The 18,791-nt window shown below is 38.7% G+C and overlaps 1 protein-coding gene across 1 annotated transcript; it reads left to right on the top strand.

The window, feature by feature from the left end:
- Positions 1-2,102: 2,102 nt before the first annotated feature.
- Positions 2,103-18,553, top strand: LOC122989015 (NACHT, LRR and PYD domains-containing protein 12-like). Its single transcript, XM_044361693.1, has 7 exons — positions 2,103-2,446; positions 6,993-8,784; positions 10,932-11,108; positions 12,971-13,144; positions 13,941-14,114; positions 16,892-17,065; positions 18,311-18,553. The coding sequence occupies exons 1-7, from the start codon at positions 2,104-2,106 to the stop codon at positions 18,534-18,536; spliced, it is 3,060 nt and encodes a 1,019-aa protein (XP_044217628.1). The 5' UTR covers position 2,103; the 3' UTR covers positions 18,537-18,553.
- The last annotated feature ends 238 nt before the right edge of the window (positions 18,554-18,791 follow it).

Raw genomic sequence — 18,791 nt, 5'->3', positions numbered from 1 at the left:
TTATTGATTTTATCTGGTGTCAAAAAGAGCTCAATGAGAAATAAATTACTATCAGCATCATCAGTTATTATTAGTCATCATTAGTTACAGTAACACATTTACTGTCATCTTTTATCAGTTATGAGGAAACAGCAGCCAGCACGCATACAGGGCCGATTACCAGAGTTTAGCCTTAGGTCGTCCTACTGTAACAGGAACTGATGATTTAGATGAATCATAGTTGAAGAATGATGGGTGGAGTTCTAACTGAAACAGGTCATCCCACTGAGATGAAAAATAACATCTTTTTCAGATATCATCACAACACAAGAGAGTTGCTGCACTGATGGACGTAAAATAAGGCGGGAATACGTAGAGTAAGTTCAACTCTGTTTTTGAAAATATTCACATCTGACATGATCATTTATTTAATGTTTGAGAGACTATTTTCAAAATATTTGCAGATATTTCTTTTTATTGTCATTCTGGACAGACAATAATTTAAACTTGTCTATCTGTGTGAGCAGGGACAGAATAGCTTAGAATAGCAAAACATGTTTTTGGAAATGTTGCAGTTCATATTCAGTTATCTGCAAGGTGCCATGATGACAAAGGAGATGATTTATATATTTCATTGAGTTGAGTTTCTTTCTTTCTTTCTTTCTTTCTTTGTGTGTGAATGAAAACCATGTAATCTTTTTAAACCGGAGGTGATCTACTCAATAGTTATGTTAACTGTACTTGAGGGCTATTTTGAGTCAGCTTTTTCTCCTACTTTATACTTTTACTCCAGTACATTTCTTGGCTGAATATTGTTCTCTCTACTGCACTAAATGTATCTGACAGCTGGAGTAACTACTGACTTTGCAGATTAGGATTCTACCTACAAATTGACTATATGATCATTTAAAAATAGATTTATTTTGATGAAAATAATTTACAAAGTAGTTAAAATTATCTCCATATGATCAGCTACACATTTATGTGTCAGCCATAATATAATGTATAACTGACATAATAAGTGCTTTTATTTTCTATACTTTAAGTATGTTTTGCTGATAATATTTTAAGATTTTGTATACAAGACTTGTACTGGAGTATTTCACACTGTTGCTTTGACATTGGTAAAAAGACCTGAATACTTCCTCCTCCTTCCTTGAAAGACGTTTTATTGTTAATCATTAATCGGTTATGGAGACTGTTAGTCTTTGCTTCTGTGGGTGTGTTGTTACTTTTGGCTCTTAACTCTTAAAACCCTGAAAAATTTTGCTATAACATAAAATATCTATGATTCAATCAGCAATAATCAACTTTGGGGAAAAAAAAACCTTCTCAGGGTGTATGTCCTGATTGGTGGACAGAAGCACATGACCCCATATTCCTAGTGTGTATGTTTTTTTTTAAATTTGGTATTTAAATTATAATAATATTTTTTGTTTGTGAAAATGCTGTAAAAGTACGATATCACGTGAAATGATAAAGGCGTTAAGGTGGGTTCAGCATTAGCAGTCTTGTAGAGGGGAACTGTGTCAAAATTCACATGTGAAATTACATGTGGATATTTCAGGTTTAATCAGGTTAATTTGGTTACTCTGTCCATGACTGATATAAAATAGTTACATTTCTGCAGGCCTCAAGTCTTTATTATTGTTTTTATTAGACCAAAATAAGTAACTTTTAATGTGTATTAAACAAAAACATCAGGTTATTTAGCAACACTGCAACAGTATATTTATACTCAGTATACTGAGTCTTTGAGATAAGACCCTGAGTTCACTGACCTACAACAAACAGGTTAGTTGTGAGAGCAGAACTTGATCTTGTGTTGAGATTACTTTGTCAAGTACTATTTAAGATTGAACTTTTATTCTTAACATTTAAGCCAGAAAAATGTAAATTTTAACATATACATTTCCATGACAACTGAGGAAACTTGATGTGATAGAAAGCTCCAGAACAACTACTGAGTAGACTTGTGGTGAGATGTTTTTACTGAAGATCCTCTTGAGTTTCTCTGACACTTAAATGACTGCAGCCAACCTGGGCTTTTTGTCAAATAACTCAGACAGACAGAAACACAACTGTTCTCTAATCAATCTTCTCTGATTTTACCAGAGAGTCAAGATGACGGAGAGTGACCTCCTCAACATTCTGGACAATTTGAGAGACAGTGATTTTAAGGAGTTCAAGTGGCACCTGAAGCGAAAAAAGGTGGGCAACATCCCACCCATCAAAGAGACCAAGGTATTGAAGGCAGAGAGGCAGGACGTGGTGGATCTCATTGTGCAGAAATATGAATTTGCTGGCGCTGTGGAAGTGATCGAGAGCATTTTAAAGAAGATCAGCAGGAATGATCTGGTGAGGGAGTTGCCAAGCATCGGCTCGGGGGCAGAAGGTAAGTCACAGGAAGAGACAAACATGACATCACATCCAAACAGAAGATCTGTGAGGAGAAACAGTCCAGAAAGTAAATATTTAGACAATTACACATACTTGCTCTTAAGGCTACGTGTTTGAGCACACATGAGGTGTGGTTAGGCGCCTTGTTGGCACATTGCTATCTGAGGCAGCAGAAAGCGATTGTGCGATTGACCAACAAAAACCCGGTTTGAAGTCAATGGTGCAATGTTTCACTGTTATTTTAAGGGTGCATTATCAAGATAGTAATGCACCTACATGGACAGGTGCACAACACATGTACACTGTGCTTGTTATACACACACAGACATGCAGCTGATTAAAAATAACAAACATGCAAAAGATTAAAAATAAAAGGATTACAGTGTTAAATACTATTATTCTGCACGTTAACATATTTTAAAAGATACATGTCACAATGGTTAGTCATAATATTTATCAGAATTAGCTAATTGCAGTAATGATGGATGAAATTGTCTAATTATTTGACCAAATTGTGGCAATACACGTAGGTATTTAAACAGACCCGTCAGGTTGAGGGGCAGCAGCAGGTTCAGCACTTTGGAGAGCTGATCAAGTCCTGACAACTGTGTATGATGATTTTTTAAATGATTAAAATCAATGATTCAATTTTTAACCATATTCAACAAATATTCTTTAACATTTATGAGATTACAATGATCAGGTTTCCATACTTTCAGCAATTAAAACCCTGCTGATTTTACCTGTTATTCCATGACTGAACAAAACAATTTTAAAGATAACCAAAGCTGTAATTAAAAGAATTAACTTTTTCAAAAAAACAAACAATAAGAAATTTGCAACAAGTTAATGGACAGGATCTTCAACTGGTGGTCTTCTTGCTCCTCGGGTTCACAGATGGGGAGCACCAGGATGGGGCTGGCCGGGGGGGGGGGGGGGGGGGGGGTCCAGGAGCAGCAGGTGCCAGTATGCTCATAATGGATCGTGCGCTTTCACTTCGTGCACAAGCAGATCCATTTCCTCTGCAGAGAAGCATTCCTTCTTACTTACTTCTTAAAGGCTCTGGTCCTTTAATGTGTGAAGCAGGCTACTGAGGTGCTTTATCAGTCAGTGGTTGCCAGCACATTGTTTTTCGTTGTTGTGTGCTGGGGAGGCGGAATCTGGGTCAGGGAACTAGACAGGCTTTACATGCTGGTGATGAAGGCCAGCACTGTGGTTGGACTGCAGCTGAACAGCACGGAGACAGTGGTGGAGAGGAGCTGTGGCAGAGGGGGAGCACCTTCAGCCAGAGGCTCACTAATCTCCCCTTGTGCTAAACAGAGCAGTTCAGACATTCCTTTGTGCTAACAGCCATCAGACTGTATAACAATGCCTGAAACTATAACCCACCCTTCATGGACCTTGCCCCCCCTCCACCTGGTTGAGGCGAAGATTACAACTCATATTGTGTTGAGTTGTTTTGTTGTATAGTTTTTTTTATTACTATTTATATATTTTTTACTATTTATTTATTTCATACTGCCATGCACTTTATCTTTTTGTTGAGGGATACATGGTTACTTTTATCTTGTTGTCTATCTTTACTGGTGTGACACCATGAATTTCCCCCTCGGGGGGTCAGTAAAGTGTTATCTGATCTTAATGCATCATTATAATAGCAATCAGCCAAGGTGCAAGTGCACTTGGCTTTCAAAGGGAATGGGAGATGACACATTGATTGGTTTATTGCATGTTATGCCCAAACACACCTGAGATGAATTAAGAGATTAAGGTCAACCTTTTTGAATCATGTAACTGGCATTGCGACCATTTTTTCCACTGTTAAACTAGCAAAAGTAGATTTGGACACACCCTAAATGCACCATACGCTTCAGACTGTGCACTTAGATTGTTAAAATAGGGCCCATAGTGCCTAAATTGCAGGCATTCAAATCTAATGGGACAGATACACATGAAGTCAGTTGTTAACGATCATATAACAACGCAAACATAACTACTTGAACCGATGCCCATGGTAAATCTGGCGATATCTCTTTCACTGATCAACAGACACTGGCAACTCTGAGATATACTAGTACATCCTGGAGGCTAGTTTACACCACATGTAATTTGGGGGGTCATCTTTGGATTATTGAAAACTACAATACTCTTGCTACTGATGTGGTTTTTTTTAACATGTTATGGGTCCATGCATGGCTCCACAAAACACTATTAACAACAAAGTGGCTGCTTCTAGCAGGTCTTGTACACATATACAGAGGAAGAGAGAGAGAGTGTGTGTGTGTGAGAGAGTGTGTGTGAGTGAGTCAGAGAGAGAGAAATTATTACACAAGTTATATTACCACTGTCACAAGCCTAAATTATACAACACGTCGTTCCAACAAAGCAATATGATTGGTCAGCTAGACATTTACACCGTGCTCACATCAGCATGATAGCACATCTAGTCATGCTCAAATGAAAAAAGCCTCATCACAAAAAATATTACTCCGACATTCATTAGAGCTACAGACTGTGATGTCGCACTAACAACAACAGACATCTCTGGGTAGACGACTGGTGGTTGATTTGAACTGCGGAGATATGTGAGCTTAGCAAACTTGTTTTTTCTGTTGTCATTTTCAACCATAACTGTAACATTTGAAGATATGTAGTTAAACATGTTGGTCTGACCTACATGATGTTTCTGCTGGGTTGAACTGAACTGGTTTGGGGTTGTGGGGAAAACAAAACGGACCCTTTACCGAGTGGATTGAACTCTCATTTTCACTTCAGTTGAGAGTATATCTCAGCTCCTACTCCGGCATCCTCTATCAGCTATGCAGGTGCTATGCTGCAGCTAGCTTAAAAATATATGTGAAGTTTGCGGATGTAGTAGCTAAATCTGTCCATGGAAAATGTATTTTTTCAACGGATATCTTACTTACAACAAGACTGAGCAAGCAAAGCAGTTTTGTGTTTATATGTATGGTATTTATTCAGCTTGGGAAATGCCACGATCTCTAGAAAGCATTAGCTGAAGTTGGCTTGCTGACTCACAACAGTGATGCTTACGGAACGAGGTGCTTGACCACATCACTGAAGCACACCCTCTGGTGTAATACTGCTTAATTAAGAATGCGATATCCTATCGTCATAAGTCGACACAACCAAGCTCAGAACAAATGAGCCTATAGGGCCACAAGCAAACAGCAAAAAGCTCCACCCCACAATGAAGTGCAAAGACAACTTTTTGGGGATACTAATCCATTCTGTGACAACTTTATAACAACAACCTCAATAGATAAGCATGGACACACTGACACTCATCACCATCTATATCAATCGATCCAGCACAACAATATGGCCAATGCATGGACTAAATCACCAAAGCAGGATGATAAAGTATGCTTTCACTCACCAGCTGACAGCTCAGAAAAGGACAGCATGGTTGTTTTTCCTCTGGGCAAACTTCACCATGTTAAACCGGTTAATTTTACCAGCAGTTTGAGTGATGACAGTATTCCGTGGCTAGTTGGCTCTGAGGCACTTTAATTCCAGTGTCTCCTCCAAAAAAAGGGTTACCCTGTGCTCAAGTATGAAATTCCCTTTATTTTTATCAAGTTAGCTGGTGTTAGCTAAGAAAGTCTCCCCTCTTTTTTGCCAACTGTAAATTCCAAGCTCATGCTGTAACCCCACTGCATCGTCATTTGAAATATGAAATGACGCTGCAGTGGGGTTAAAGGCTGTCTGCCCCACTTGTCATCAATTTCGTGTGATCTACATTGAATACAGTAACACTCTGAGCATGCATATTCATATTTTCCCACTAACAATACACATTGCATCGTGAGAGAGGGGCTAGCACCACATTCACGCCGGCCACCATAGGCCCACTGTGGACACGAATCAGGAAAATGCGGCCTGAAGCAGCAAGGCAGGGAACAATTAAAAATGAATTAAAATCCTAATACAAATAATATAATACAATTTATGAAGATGCTATATTCATAGATAATAAATTGTAACAGATAAAAATTTTAAACTTGATAATAACATCATTTGTTTGCACAGTTCTTTCTGGTGACAGCAGGTGGGGCTCTGCCCCTAATGACCAGTCGCCAGTGCATGTACTTAACAAAAGACTGTAGATAGGGAAAGTGGAGGAACTGAATGCAAGGAGAGATCATTGCACAAAGCGATTCATTCTTGTATTTAAAGTCCAATTAAAACTGAAACTAACATAAAGTAACCTCTAGAAGTCTGAATAAGTTGGTTTCCACCACTTAACATTTTACTATTTGTTGAATTCAGACATATTCACGTTGTAAGAAAAAGTTCTGACTCAGACACACAAAGCAAAACAGAACAAAATGTCAGGACTAACAAACGTCTTCTATCTCTAATACTGATAAAATAAGAAAGGCATACTTTGAGAATAAAGTCAGTGTAGAGGAGAAATCTGATCACTGATTTGTTTGTACACACAGATTTACAGTAACCAGGTTACTATTGTGCGTGTTAACACGTTCCGCGATTACCCACATAACCTGGTTTCTCTGAGTAACCTGGTTATGTAAGTACATGTAAACACACTGATAGTTGTTCAGATCTATATTTTTCTTCTATTTCAGCAGATGGTAATCTGCAGAAGGTTTTCGATTACCATAAGATCAGTCTGAGGAGGAGATGTCAACATGTGACTGAAGGAACTGACGAAGCAGAAAGGAAACACCTCAACATTATCTACACTGAGCTCTACATCACAGAGGGAAAGAGTAAAGAGGTTAATACCCAACATGAGGTGATGCAGCTTGAGGCAGCTTCCAAGATGGAGACCCTCCGTGACACTCCAATCAAGTGCCAAGACATCTTTAAAGTCTTACCTGACCAACAGAAATGCATCATCAAAGTTGTTTTGACGAACGGTGTTGCTGGAATTGGAAAAACCTTCTCAGTGCAGAAGTTCACTCTGGACTGGGCAGAGGGCTTGGAAAACCAAGATGTCAATCTGGTGATTCTGTTTTCGTTCAGGGAGCTGAACTTGATCAAGGATGAGCAGTACAGTCTCCTCATGCTGATTAATTATTTCCATCCAGAATTACAGAAGGTCACAGCAGAGAAGCTCACTGATTGTAAAGTTTTGTTCATCTTTGATGGCCTGGATGAAAGCAGACTTTCACTGAATTTCAAGAACAAGAAGGTCGTGTCTGATGTCACACAAAAGTCAACAGTCAACATCCTGTTGACAAACCTCATTGAGGGGAAGCTGCTTCCCTCGGCTCTTGTCTGGATAACTTCCCGACCCACAGCAGCCAGTCAGCTCCCTCCAACATGTGTTGACAGGGTAACAGAAGTACGAGGCTTCACTGATGCCCAGAAGGAGAAGTACTTCAGGAAGAGATTCAGTGATGAAGAGCTGCCAAGCAGAATCATCAAACACATCAAGACATCCAGGAGCCTCTACATCATGTGCCACATCCCAGTCTTCTGCTGGATCGCTGCTACAGTTCTGGAGTACATGTTGACTACAGACCAGAGAGGAGAGCTGCCCAAGACCCTGACTGACATGTACTCACACTTCCTGCTGGTTCAGACAAAGAGAAAGAAGCACAAGTATGATGAGGGACATGAAACGAGTTCACAGGAGCTGACAGAGGCTGACAAGGAAGTTCTTCTGAAGCTGGGGAGGCTGGCATTTGAACATCTGGAGAAAGGAAACATCATGTTTTACCAAAAAGACCTGGAGGAGTGTGGTCTTGATGTCACAGAGGCATCGGTTTTGTCAGGATTTTGTACAGAGATCTTCAAAAGAGAGAGTGGGATCTTCCAGAAAAAAGTCTACTGCTTTGTTCATCTGAGCGTTCAGGAGTTTCTGGCTGCAGTCTACATGTACCACTGTTACACCAGCAGGAAGACAGAGGTACTGAAGGACTTCCTGGGAAAAAGTCATGATGACTCATCCCTGGATGACTTTCTGAGGGGAGCCATGGAGAAATCTGTGAAAAGTAAAAATGGCCACCTGGACCTGTTTGTTCGCTTCCTTCATGGCCTCTCTCTGAAGTCCAACCAGAGTCTCTTAGGAGGCCTGCTGGGTCAAACAGAGTACAGTCCAGAAATCATCCAGAGAGCCATCAACAACCTGAAGGAGATGAACACTGAGAATTTCTCTCCTGACAGAAGCATCAACATCTTCCACTGTCTGATGGAGATGAATGACCACTCAATACATCAGGAGATCCAAGAGTTCCTGAAGTCAGAGAACAGATCAGAGAAGAAACTCTCTGTGATCCACTGTTCAGCTCTGGCCTACATGCTGCAGATGTCAGAGAAGGTTCTGGATGAGTTGGACCTGGAGAAGTACAACACATCACGGGAGGGACGACAGAGACTGATTCCAGCTGTGAGGAACTGCAGAAAGGCTCGGTAAGATGTGATTAGCATTATAAATAAGCGTAGATTAGTAGTTTACTTCTTCAAATATAAGATTTTTATTATTGTTAAAATAGTGCTGTACTTATTTATAGTCAAAATAATATGTCAGTTATATTTAGTCATAGATGCTCTTGAGCTGTTTCAAATATGTGCAAATAATCTTGATTTTTCAGAGTTGTCACATTCTGCTCCTCAGTCTCTCTATGCTGCCACACACTCCCATCCCCATTCTTTCTGGCCATGTTTGTTCTTCCTTCTCTGCAAACCTGCCATTCTCCACCAGATGCCCTTTCTTTTACTTTTCTCCAGACCTGGCTATCATTGATAATACCTTATTCCCCTCTGCTGTGCTTCCTCACCCATCTCCATGTAAAAGAGACTCCATGTTCAGAAACCTCAGTCTTGTCCATCAACTGAAAAGAACTGATTTTTTTCTATAGAGCAACAGAAGTCAGTTCCTGATGGTGTCTTTAAATTCTTGAACTCTCCTTTAATCAGTGGATATGAATCATGTATGTTTGTACTGTGACATATTTCCCTATAGGCAGTACTTTTAATTGATATTTTCTGTCATGATCTGTCATCCACTTTTCAGAAAGGGTCCACCTATATTACGAACAAGTTTTCTTCTGTCCTCTGCAGTAAAGTTATTATTACATGACTAGATATTGCAAATAATATATAATCAGACAGAAATTGTTTTTTACCACTGTGATTAAAAGTTTGAAATAAGATCTGTATCATTTTCCAAAGGCAATTTCTGAAGTCAGAGAGAATTGCTTTCATCATCATATTTTTCTTAATGGTTTCTGAGCCATTTCATAGTGAGCACGGGGGATCAGCAAATCAGCAAACTGATTCAGCAATGTCAGTTATATAACAATATCTAAAGTTTGCAAACATTAACCAATATTGGCCTCCATAATCTACTGGTCATATGAGACAAAACCCCTGAGTGTGTTGAACTGAGCAATGATGCCTTTATTTCTCATGAATTAAACTTTTTATTTTAAAGAGCGAAGTTGTTACATACTCTTGTTTTTAAGTCTCTTATATTCTGTTCATCACAGAAAGAAGCTCTCAGGTGTCTTCTCTCTTGTTGGTGTAGAGGAGAGTAGTATCAGGAGATAAACAGAGGTCTGAATATGTAAGAACAGAATGGTAGAATTCAGACTGTTTTAAGAGGTCTTATTCACATTAAGATCAGTGTTATATTTTTAATGCTGACACCCTGATAACATCTTTTTGATGACATTATGTTGAAAACCTTATTGGTTTGTTAATTGTGTTTGTGTGCTGAATCCATTTTTCAGATTCTCAGAAAAGAATGTTTACAACTAAACATGATGCCGTCATCTGTCATGCATATCTAAATATTTAATTAAATTAATATTTAATTATGTACAGGTCTAATATTGTCAAGCTGTTTGTTTCATTTGTTTTGGCAACAGTCACTAACTTTTCCTGCTTATGGATGAGAACCTGACAGCAGCAGGTAGCTAGCAAAGAGAGATGATCTTTCTCAACTATTACTGTTCACTGAGTTGAACTGAGTAAAAATAGTGGACAGTAAAAATGATTTTCTAATCAAGATGTTCTCATGTGAACACTTTGGAGACAGACATGGGATCAGATCAGACAGAACAGATAGACTGTGCACATTATCGAAGCCTCAATTTAACTCCATTTTCTCTCCCCTCCTTTGCAAGATTAAAGCAAAACAAAGAGTCTGCAGGTAAGAGAGAGAGAGAGAGTGACGAGAATTATTGTTTCATTCAAGCACAGTGAGATACAATTAGCTGAACTAGGAGTGCTCTGGTGGTCTACTAGTTAGGACACATGCCATATAACCACAATGTCTGTGGTTTGATTGCAGCGGTGGGCCTTTGTTGCAATAATTCCCCATCTCTCTCCTCTTTTTTCCTGTTATCTCTCAACTGTTGCTTTGGATTAAAGGAATAAAATGCCCCAGAAGAAATATTTAAAAAAAATAAAAAAAAGATTAGCTGAACCACTGATGTGAAGAGCAAATGTTATTCAAAATAGGAAATGTGAAACTGTTTCATCATCTAATACATGAGGTCAATATAAAGTGGCCTCTTTCATAATAACATATGTTATAATACATGTCATGACAGACTCTCTGGCTGTGGACTCTCAGAGACTCTCTGTGAAGTTGTGGCCTCAGCTCTGAAGTCCTACCCCTCCCATCTGAGAGAGCTGGATCTGAGTTACAACATGAACCTGCAGGATTCAGTAGTGAAGCTTCTGTCTGGTGGACTGGAGAGTCCAAACTGTAGACTGGAGATTCTGAGGTCAGTTCACTGACTGTAGCTTTGGTTGTTTTTTCTATATATCAATTCAAATCCTTCACTGAAGTTTCAAATGGTTAGTTCATAAATATTTAGGATTTGCCTGAGCACAAACCTGTAGAATTTAAATTTTTTTCAGGAATTCACAATCCACTGTCTTGTTCTTTGTAAAAACAACTTCCAATGTTTAAACTAATATGAGCCTTCAGCAGTCATATATCAAGTAAGTATCTTTGTGTTTCTTGGTGCTTCCTTGCTGAGTTGCATAGGAGGGATCATACCTCAAAGAGGGAATTTTGTATTAAATAGCCTGTAACTCTGAGTTAGGCAAATAAAGTGGGTTTCTACCAGACTGTCAAAGCCTCATATTAGCTTCAGCTGAACTTATGAACACATTTCCTACAGTGCAGCTGTGTTAGGAATAGACCACTTCAGTCAGTATAGACAGGAGGAAGGATTACAGCCCCCAATAACATGTTGTAATTACACATACCTACTAAATTACCAAATATAGGAAGAAGGAGGTCATGTAATAAATCCTCATTAAGGCCTCCATGGACTGACACCCCAGCCTGTAGTCAGGCATCAGGTCCTTCTGGCCATCAAAGTACACAGCAAGGACTAGCAAATGGGGGCAGAGGTGTGCATGTATCAGTGCACTATCAATCTACAAGAAGGAAACTGTGTTACTTCCCACACTTCTTCATGGTATAACAACATTTGATTGAACTACCTGGACCATGAAACGTGTTCGATACAGACAATATATTCTGAGGCTATTATGTTTCCTTCCTTTGTCTACCTGGCTGAGATATATTCCACCTTTTGTATGTAGATTTATGCATACACTGTCGCTATGTTTGGCAAAACGCCATGATGTCTGATTAGACAACCTACAGGTATCAATGTTGTTGCTGTATTTGTGATATGTCAGTTTAAATACTATTAAAGCAATATATTTGTGTGATGAATACCTCTAGTAAATACAGGATTGCAAGCTGCAGACATGCTCTCCTGTGTCTTGAACACTCCTGGTCTTGCTGGAGCATGTCACATGTGGAAATAAGTGCACAAGCTATTATGGTATTTGACATGTTTTAAAATACTTGAAGAGAATACAAATTTGGTCAGACATTATCTGACACTATTATAGGCCTGGTATCTGACATTCTTAATAAGTTGACAGGATTCAGTTGGCATTACAGCTGATAGTTTGTGAACACATATAATTACATTCAGCAGCTGAATTGCTGATTAACAGTGATTGGTTTAAATGATGCTGCTCATCACAGTGACAGAGTGAATGGCATAGTAAGGCAAGGCTAAGGACAATTCTTTCATTGCAGTCAATGGGAAGGTAGCCTATCAGTGTGGTAAACAATGACAAATGACTCAATAACAATGTAAAAATTAGTAAATGTGTACACGGTGTCATGAAGGCAAAGATTGGGGCTACTATTTGTGCCAGCATGAATATAATGGTAATGAAAGACACTGGCTGCTTCATGCAGCAGATCCAGCTGTGACACTGTCATCAGAAAAGGACATCGCTTCAAATCATGCTTCAAAAGAGAGGACGTCTCATGTCTCTAAAAGAAAATTTCCTTGTTTCCTCTTTCCTCACTTGGTTTCCTTGCATCTCTCCATGCATCCTCAGTAGAAGGGACTAAGACATGAGGAAGTGAGGGAAACGTGAATGTAATTTGAGAGGCTTGGGATGCATCCAGTGACAAAGTCACTCTGCTCATTTTAGAGGAAGGCTCATTGATTAGAACATAGTAATTTTGAACTACACATGTAAAACATGAACATATCTGATCGGATTATAAATGGATTTTTATCTACTTCATTTATTCTTTATTCAGATTGACTGGCTGCAGTTTGTCAGAGATCAGCTGTGCTTCTCTTGTGTCAGCTCTGATGTCCAACCCCTCCCATCTGAGAGAGCTGGAGTTGTGTCACAACAAGCTTAAGGATTCAGGAGTGAGACTGCTGTGTGATATTCTGGAGCATCCACAGTGTAGACTTAAGACCCTGAGGTCAGACACCATTTTTTACTTCTGTGCTGAGATTAATATGAATATGTGACAGTTGTGGTGACACTCACTAAACTGCAGACATAAAGCTGATATTATGCTGATCTACACTGAATATCTTAATAGTAAAGTCTATTCTCTTGTCAGAGCAATGTTCAGCTGCATATTTAACTCTGAAACTCTTGATTTTTACATTAAATTTCACCTTCACTTTAAATTTCATCCTTTAAATTTAAACCAAAAAACTCACTCAGACAGCAACGAATATAATATCCAGTATTTACTTGTTCCAACACTTTTATGTAGATATGCAGTGATTATACCAACTGAAATATTTAAAGACAATATGCTGTGAATTTTTTATGGTGACACCATTCCATTAAATGTAAATTGTATTGAATATCCTTACCCTCCTATTTCTCAAAATCCAATCTGATATATTTGGTATCTTTTGTGAACATTGATCTTGATCTTGAATAAAATCTGAAATAAATTTCTGTGGGTTTTTTTTACTTGTTTGGCTGCACAACATGAGTTTGTATGGGTGGAGTCACTGGTGGAGCTGCAGAGTTTAAGAGGTGAAATCACTATATATTTATTGAACTAGCAGCATGTCGTCATTTATATTAATGAGAGCTCTTTTTCACTCTTTGTATTTGACAGTTTTTAACCTGCATCCAGTTGGGTTCAAGTGCTTGAAGTTTCCATTTTCTTAACTTACACATTCTAACCCCTCTTCAGCTCTGAACAGAAATTGTATGATTATCTTTTAAAGTGACACAATTTATTCTTCATTCAGATTGCGGTGCTGCAGTTTGTCAGAGATCAGCTGTGCTTCTCTGGCCTCAGCTCTGAAGTCCAACCCCTCTCATCTGAGAGAGCTGGATCTGAGTCACAACAAGCTTAAGGATTCAGGAGTGAAGCTGCTGTGTTATATTCTGGAGCATCCACGGTGTAGACTTAAGACCCTGAGGTCAGACACCATTTTTTACTTCTTTGCCGAGATTAATGTGATGTGACAGTTGTGGTGACACTAAACTGCAGATATAAAGCTGATATTATGCTGATCCACACTGAGGGGCGAATTCACAAAGAGAGGCGTCTGATAGCACCCTGAATTGCACATCATTTGCAACTGTTATCTACATATGAGTGAGCGAGCGTTTTACATTGTTTCAGGTTTTTCTCCACATTAGAGCACACATTTTTTTGTTGACTTCTCCTGGTGCAATACACACACACACACACACACACACACACACACACACACACACATTCATACAACTATATATAGACACAGTTAGCTTACATATGGTGTGTTTTATTATTATTAGTTAAGTTCATGTAGTTGGATTACATATTGTGTGTTTTATTTTTATGTTTTTTAAATAAATGCTTTTGGATATACATGCTGTATGTTTAGTGTTGCACTAAATATTTTTTTTATTGATTTTAATGATTAATCATTATCTTTGATAATCATTAATTTTATTGCTGATAGCCCAACCAAGGCCCAACACCATTCTTCTTCTCCAGGCTGAAGAAGAAACTAGAAGACACGTCCATTTCAGGAGCATTCAGGACATGCAACCTCACTAAATCTCCTTGAGCCTTCACACCTAGCAGTTCTGCTAAGGCCTTTTTTATTAAGTTAAGGACTTCAAAATTGATTTCCTTTGGACACAAATGTTTTCTCAAGGTCCACTATCTCAGTCTCCAGATCTTTCATAGAATTAGTGATGTCTCAAGTAACACTGAGTGTATGCTGATGACAAAGCAATTTAATTTCTATTTTACCACAATCCCACCACTGTCTCAGAGATGAAAATTCATTTTTCCTGCTCCTAAATATTTTCCAAAAATAGCTAAAAGCATATCTAAACTTTTTTTCATGGAACAAAACTGAATTAAAATGCCAATATGCACTTCTAGGCAAAAAAAACCATTGTGCATCACCAGTGAATGAGCTGTAAAGCCAACAGGCAATATTTTACACATATATACATATATATATATATACACAAAAACATTAAAATGATGTTTAAAACAAAAATGGTCAAGTGTAGCTAATGAGACTACATTATCTCTACAATGAGACCATGTACACTGGCACTGATTCACATGAAACTTTCTCCAGACATCTATTAAGCCATTTGTGTGTACAAGCTGTCATAGTGCACTTTGAAATCAAGATTTTGTTTGTGGCCCCAAAACTCTCAGCACAACCACCAAATTACACACACTGCTTATAACTGGATGAACATGAACAAAACAATGCCTATTAAAATATATTAAAATGTGAGAAGTTAAGATACAATTAACAATTACAAAGTAAAAGTCAATATATTTAGACTATAAAAAGCAACAAACTTGCACATAACAATGTCTATAAAAAGACAATGACAAATGAACACAATAAAACAGTTACCACCAACTCTCTGGACCTGCTAATAATTTCACTAACTGCATGTAGCTATTAGCACTGGTCTTTGTGAATTGGCTCATTTGCATAGAAAGGGGTCAATTCTATCTAATTTACATATGTGCAAATAGTAAAAGAGCACCGAAGCTTGCACTCCAAACTTGTTTGGCAGCATAGTGTGGGGTGCATTTCACCCTCTGTGGCTGCTTTGTGAATTACAGTTTCTTTTTGTCTCATTTGAGCAGGTTTAGCAGCCACAAAAGCCATGCCTCTTCAGTAGTTTAGTCTATTGACTGTGTCAGAGCAATATTGAGTTGCTCTGGATAATTCATTTTGAACCTCTGAAATACTGTTTGTTGTCTTTTATATTGAACAGTTTTTAACATGCATCCTGTTGGGTTCTTTGCATTTGTGCCTTTACTCAGTAAACATGTACATGTGTACTGTGTTGTGTGTATACAGTGGTTACTTGTTGACAATGGTTCAGTTAGAGCAGCATGATGTGTAAAATGTCTAAAAAAAATGCGATTGGAAACATAACCCTCGCAATTGGAAACAGGAAGCAAACAGTGGTGTCCTGCACAAAGTCCACTTTTTACCATCTATCTAGCCATTCAACAAACCCACCTCCTCGTCATATGACAAAATGACCTTATAAAGTCACCTTATATTGACATCACCTGAACTGCAATACTTCCCCATAAAAACATAGACGAAACTATAGATCATTTTTGCTGGCTGAATTTTTGACCTATACTGTCATTTTTCTTGTGTTGATGGCCGGAATGAGCAGACTTTCATTTTCTGCTGTCTGCGCTCAAAGTGATAAGACAGTAGTTGAAACAGCAGGTGCTGACAGTGTGTGCCAATACCTTCTGTGTTGCTTTATGGGATAGAATTTATGTTTTTTAAATGTGCATATGATGAAGCCCTTGGAAGTGATGCAGGTTTTCTATTATTCTTGTTCAGCTGTTTTGCACATGTAGGCTTAAAAAATATAGATGTCATGTTTTAGTCTTTTTGCATTTTTACTTGTGTTTGGCTGCACAACATGAGTTTGTATAGATGGAGCTGCAGATTTTAAGAGGTGAAGCCACTACGTCTTTAGTGAAGTAGCAGCATCATGACATTGATATTAATTAGAGCTCTTTTTTCACTGTTTGTATTTGACAGTTTTTAACCTGCATCCTGTTGGGTTTGGGTGTTTGGAGTTTCCATTTTCTACACCTCTACAATCTAAACATTCTTCAGCTCTGAAAAGATTATGAAACATTCAATGATTTCAAGCAAGAACTTTGCTGAAGTGACACAATTTATTCTTTATTCAGATTGTGGTGCTGCAGTTTGTCAGAGGTCAGTTGTGCTTCTCTGGCCTCAGCTCTGAAGTCCAACCCTTCCCATCTGAGAGAGCTGGAGCTGAGTGAAAACAAGCTTCAGGATTCAGGAATGAAGCTGCTGTGTGATTTCCTGGAGAGTCCACACTGTAGACTGGACACTCTGAGGTCAGACACCATTTTTTACTTCTTTGCCGAGATTAATATGATGTGACAGTTGTGGTGACACCAAACTGCAGACATGGAGCTGATAATATGCTGATCCACTCTGAGGGGCAAATTTCCAAAGAGTGGATTGTGGCTGCTGATAGCACCATGAATTGCGCATCATTTGCAACCACTATCTGCCCTGCCTTAATGTCTGATTCACAAAAGATATTGCACTAATGATACGATGGCACAAATACACCCATAAAGTTTTGCAACTGAGAGCAATTGTCCTTGTTCTGTGTCTGATTGAGTGAGTGGAGCAGTTTCCAGTGTTTCGGGCTTTTCTCCACATTTCAGCACACAGATTGGTCCACAATTAGCAGAGGTGCACACAAACAGAGTGCTCCACAATCACAAACCAACTTTCATATGTTTTGCTGTTTTTACTTCTCTAGTATTTTGCATCTATAACATAATCTACAGAAATGTGAAATGTCAAAATACAGCTATTAATGTGACTCAAGTAGGTCTGAAAACATGTTAGGTTACTATCTGAATCTAACAATAATGTTGTTCAGGTGTCACTGAATGTATCTGGGATTTTGCAGAAACATCAGTACTGATGTTCTGTTTGTTGCCCACAGCTGGCTGCAGCATCAAACAGTAGCTGAAATGATCAAAAAAAAAAACAGGTCCCAAGAAGTCTTGCTGAATATTAGTCCTTAGGTGGTGCAGACAGCTATGGAGACAAAAAACGAAGGCACTCCGTCTTAAAGTGAAATAATACATTGATTCTTTGAGCACTTTACCTGTGCTCAAAGAAGCAATGTATTATGTCTGGATGTCTGCGCCACTTAAGGACTAATATTCAACAAGACTTCCTGGATCCTGTTTTTTTTTTTGAGTGTTTTCACCTTCCTTCTCCTGTTTTGATATGAGCTGCTGAAATTATGTTTGCATCTCCAAACTGAGAAAGAGGCCGTGTGCTTTTATGTACTTTGCACAGAAATGGTAACTTCATTAACACCAGATCAGTCAGGATCTGACAGTAATTAATATTCTGTGTTCTGCTACATATCTACTATCACTGTTTGCATTTGACATTTTTTAACCTGCATCCTGTTGGGTTCAGGTGTTTGGAGTTTCCATTTTCTCAACTTCTAAAATCTAAACATTCTTCAGCTCTTAAAAGATTATGAAACATTCAATGATTTCAAGCAAGTACTTTGACTGCTGAAGTGACATCACTTATTCTTTATTCAGATTGAGTTGCTGCAGTTTGTCAGAGATCAGCTGTGCTTCTCTGGCCTCAGCTCTGAAGTCCAACCCCTCCCATCTGAGAGAGCTGGAGCTTAACTACAACAACCTGCAGGATCCAGACGTGAAGCTGCTGTCTGATCTTAAGGATGGTCCACACTGTAGACTGGAGACTCTGAGGTCAGTAGAGAGTTGGAGTCAGTCCATGCTGGTTTCAGCAATATTGTATTAAACACAGTAAGTATCAAAGCAAAGATCCAGTATTTCCAGATGAACCTCCAACCTTCTCAGTGGCTGTTTTCCTCTGTGAAGCTGTGAGAGGAGAATGGTGACAGGCTTCAGGATTGGACAGAAAGACAGAGAGAGAGAGAGATAGAGAGAGAGAGAACAGTCAGCCAATCAGATCGGCCAGAAGCTTGTTGTGATCATGTGTTTGAGATGATGTGAAAACGACTGTTGTTGTGTTCATGTCTGCAGGAAATAAAAT

This window comes from Thunnus albacares, chromosome 9, assembly GCF_914725855.1.
Source record: "Thunnus albacares chromosome 9, fThuAlb1.1, whole genome shotgun sequence".
Classification (NCBI taxonomy): domain Eukaryota; kingdom Metazoa; phylum Chordata; class Actinopteri; order Scombriformes; family Scombridae; genus Thunnus; species Thunnus albacares.
The sequence above is the reverse complement of the archived record's forward strand: the minus strand, read 5'-3'. Positions and strand labels throughout refer to the sequence as shown.

Coding starts and splice junctions, on each gene's coding strand:
- LOC122989015 (XM_044361693.1), top strand. CDS start 2,104: ATGACGGAGAGTGACCTCCTCAACATTCTGGACAATTTGAGAGACAGT. Junction 2,447..6,992: donor GAGGAGAAACAGTCCAGAAA/GTAAATATTTAG, acceptor CTTCTATTTCAG/CAGATGGTAATCTGCAGAAG. Junction 8,785..10,931: donor AGGAACTGCAGAAAGGCTCG/GTAAGATGTGAT, acceptor ATGTCATGACAG/ACTCTCTGGCTGTGGACTCT.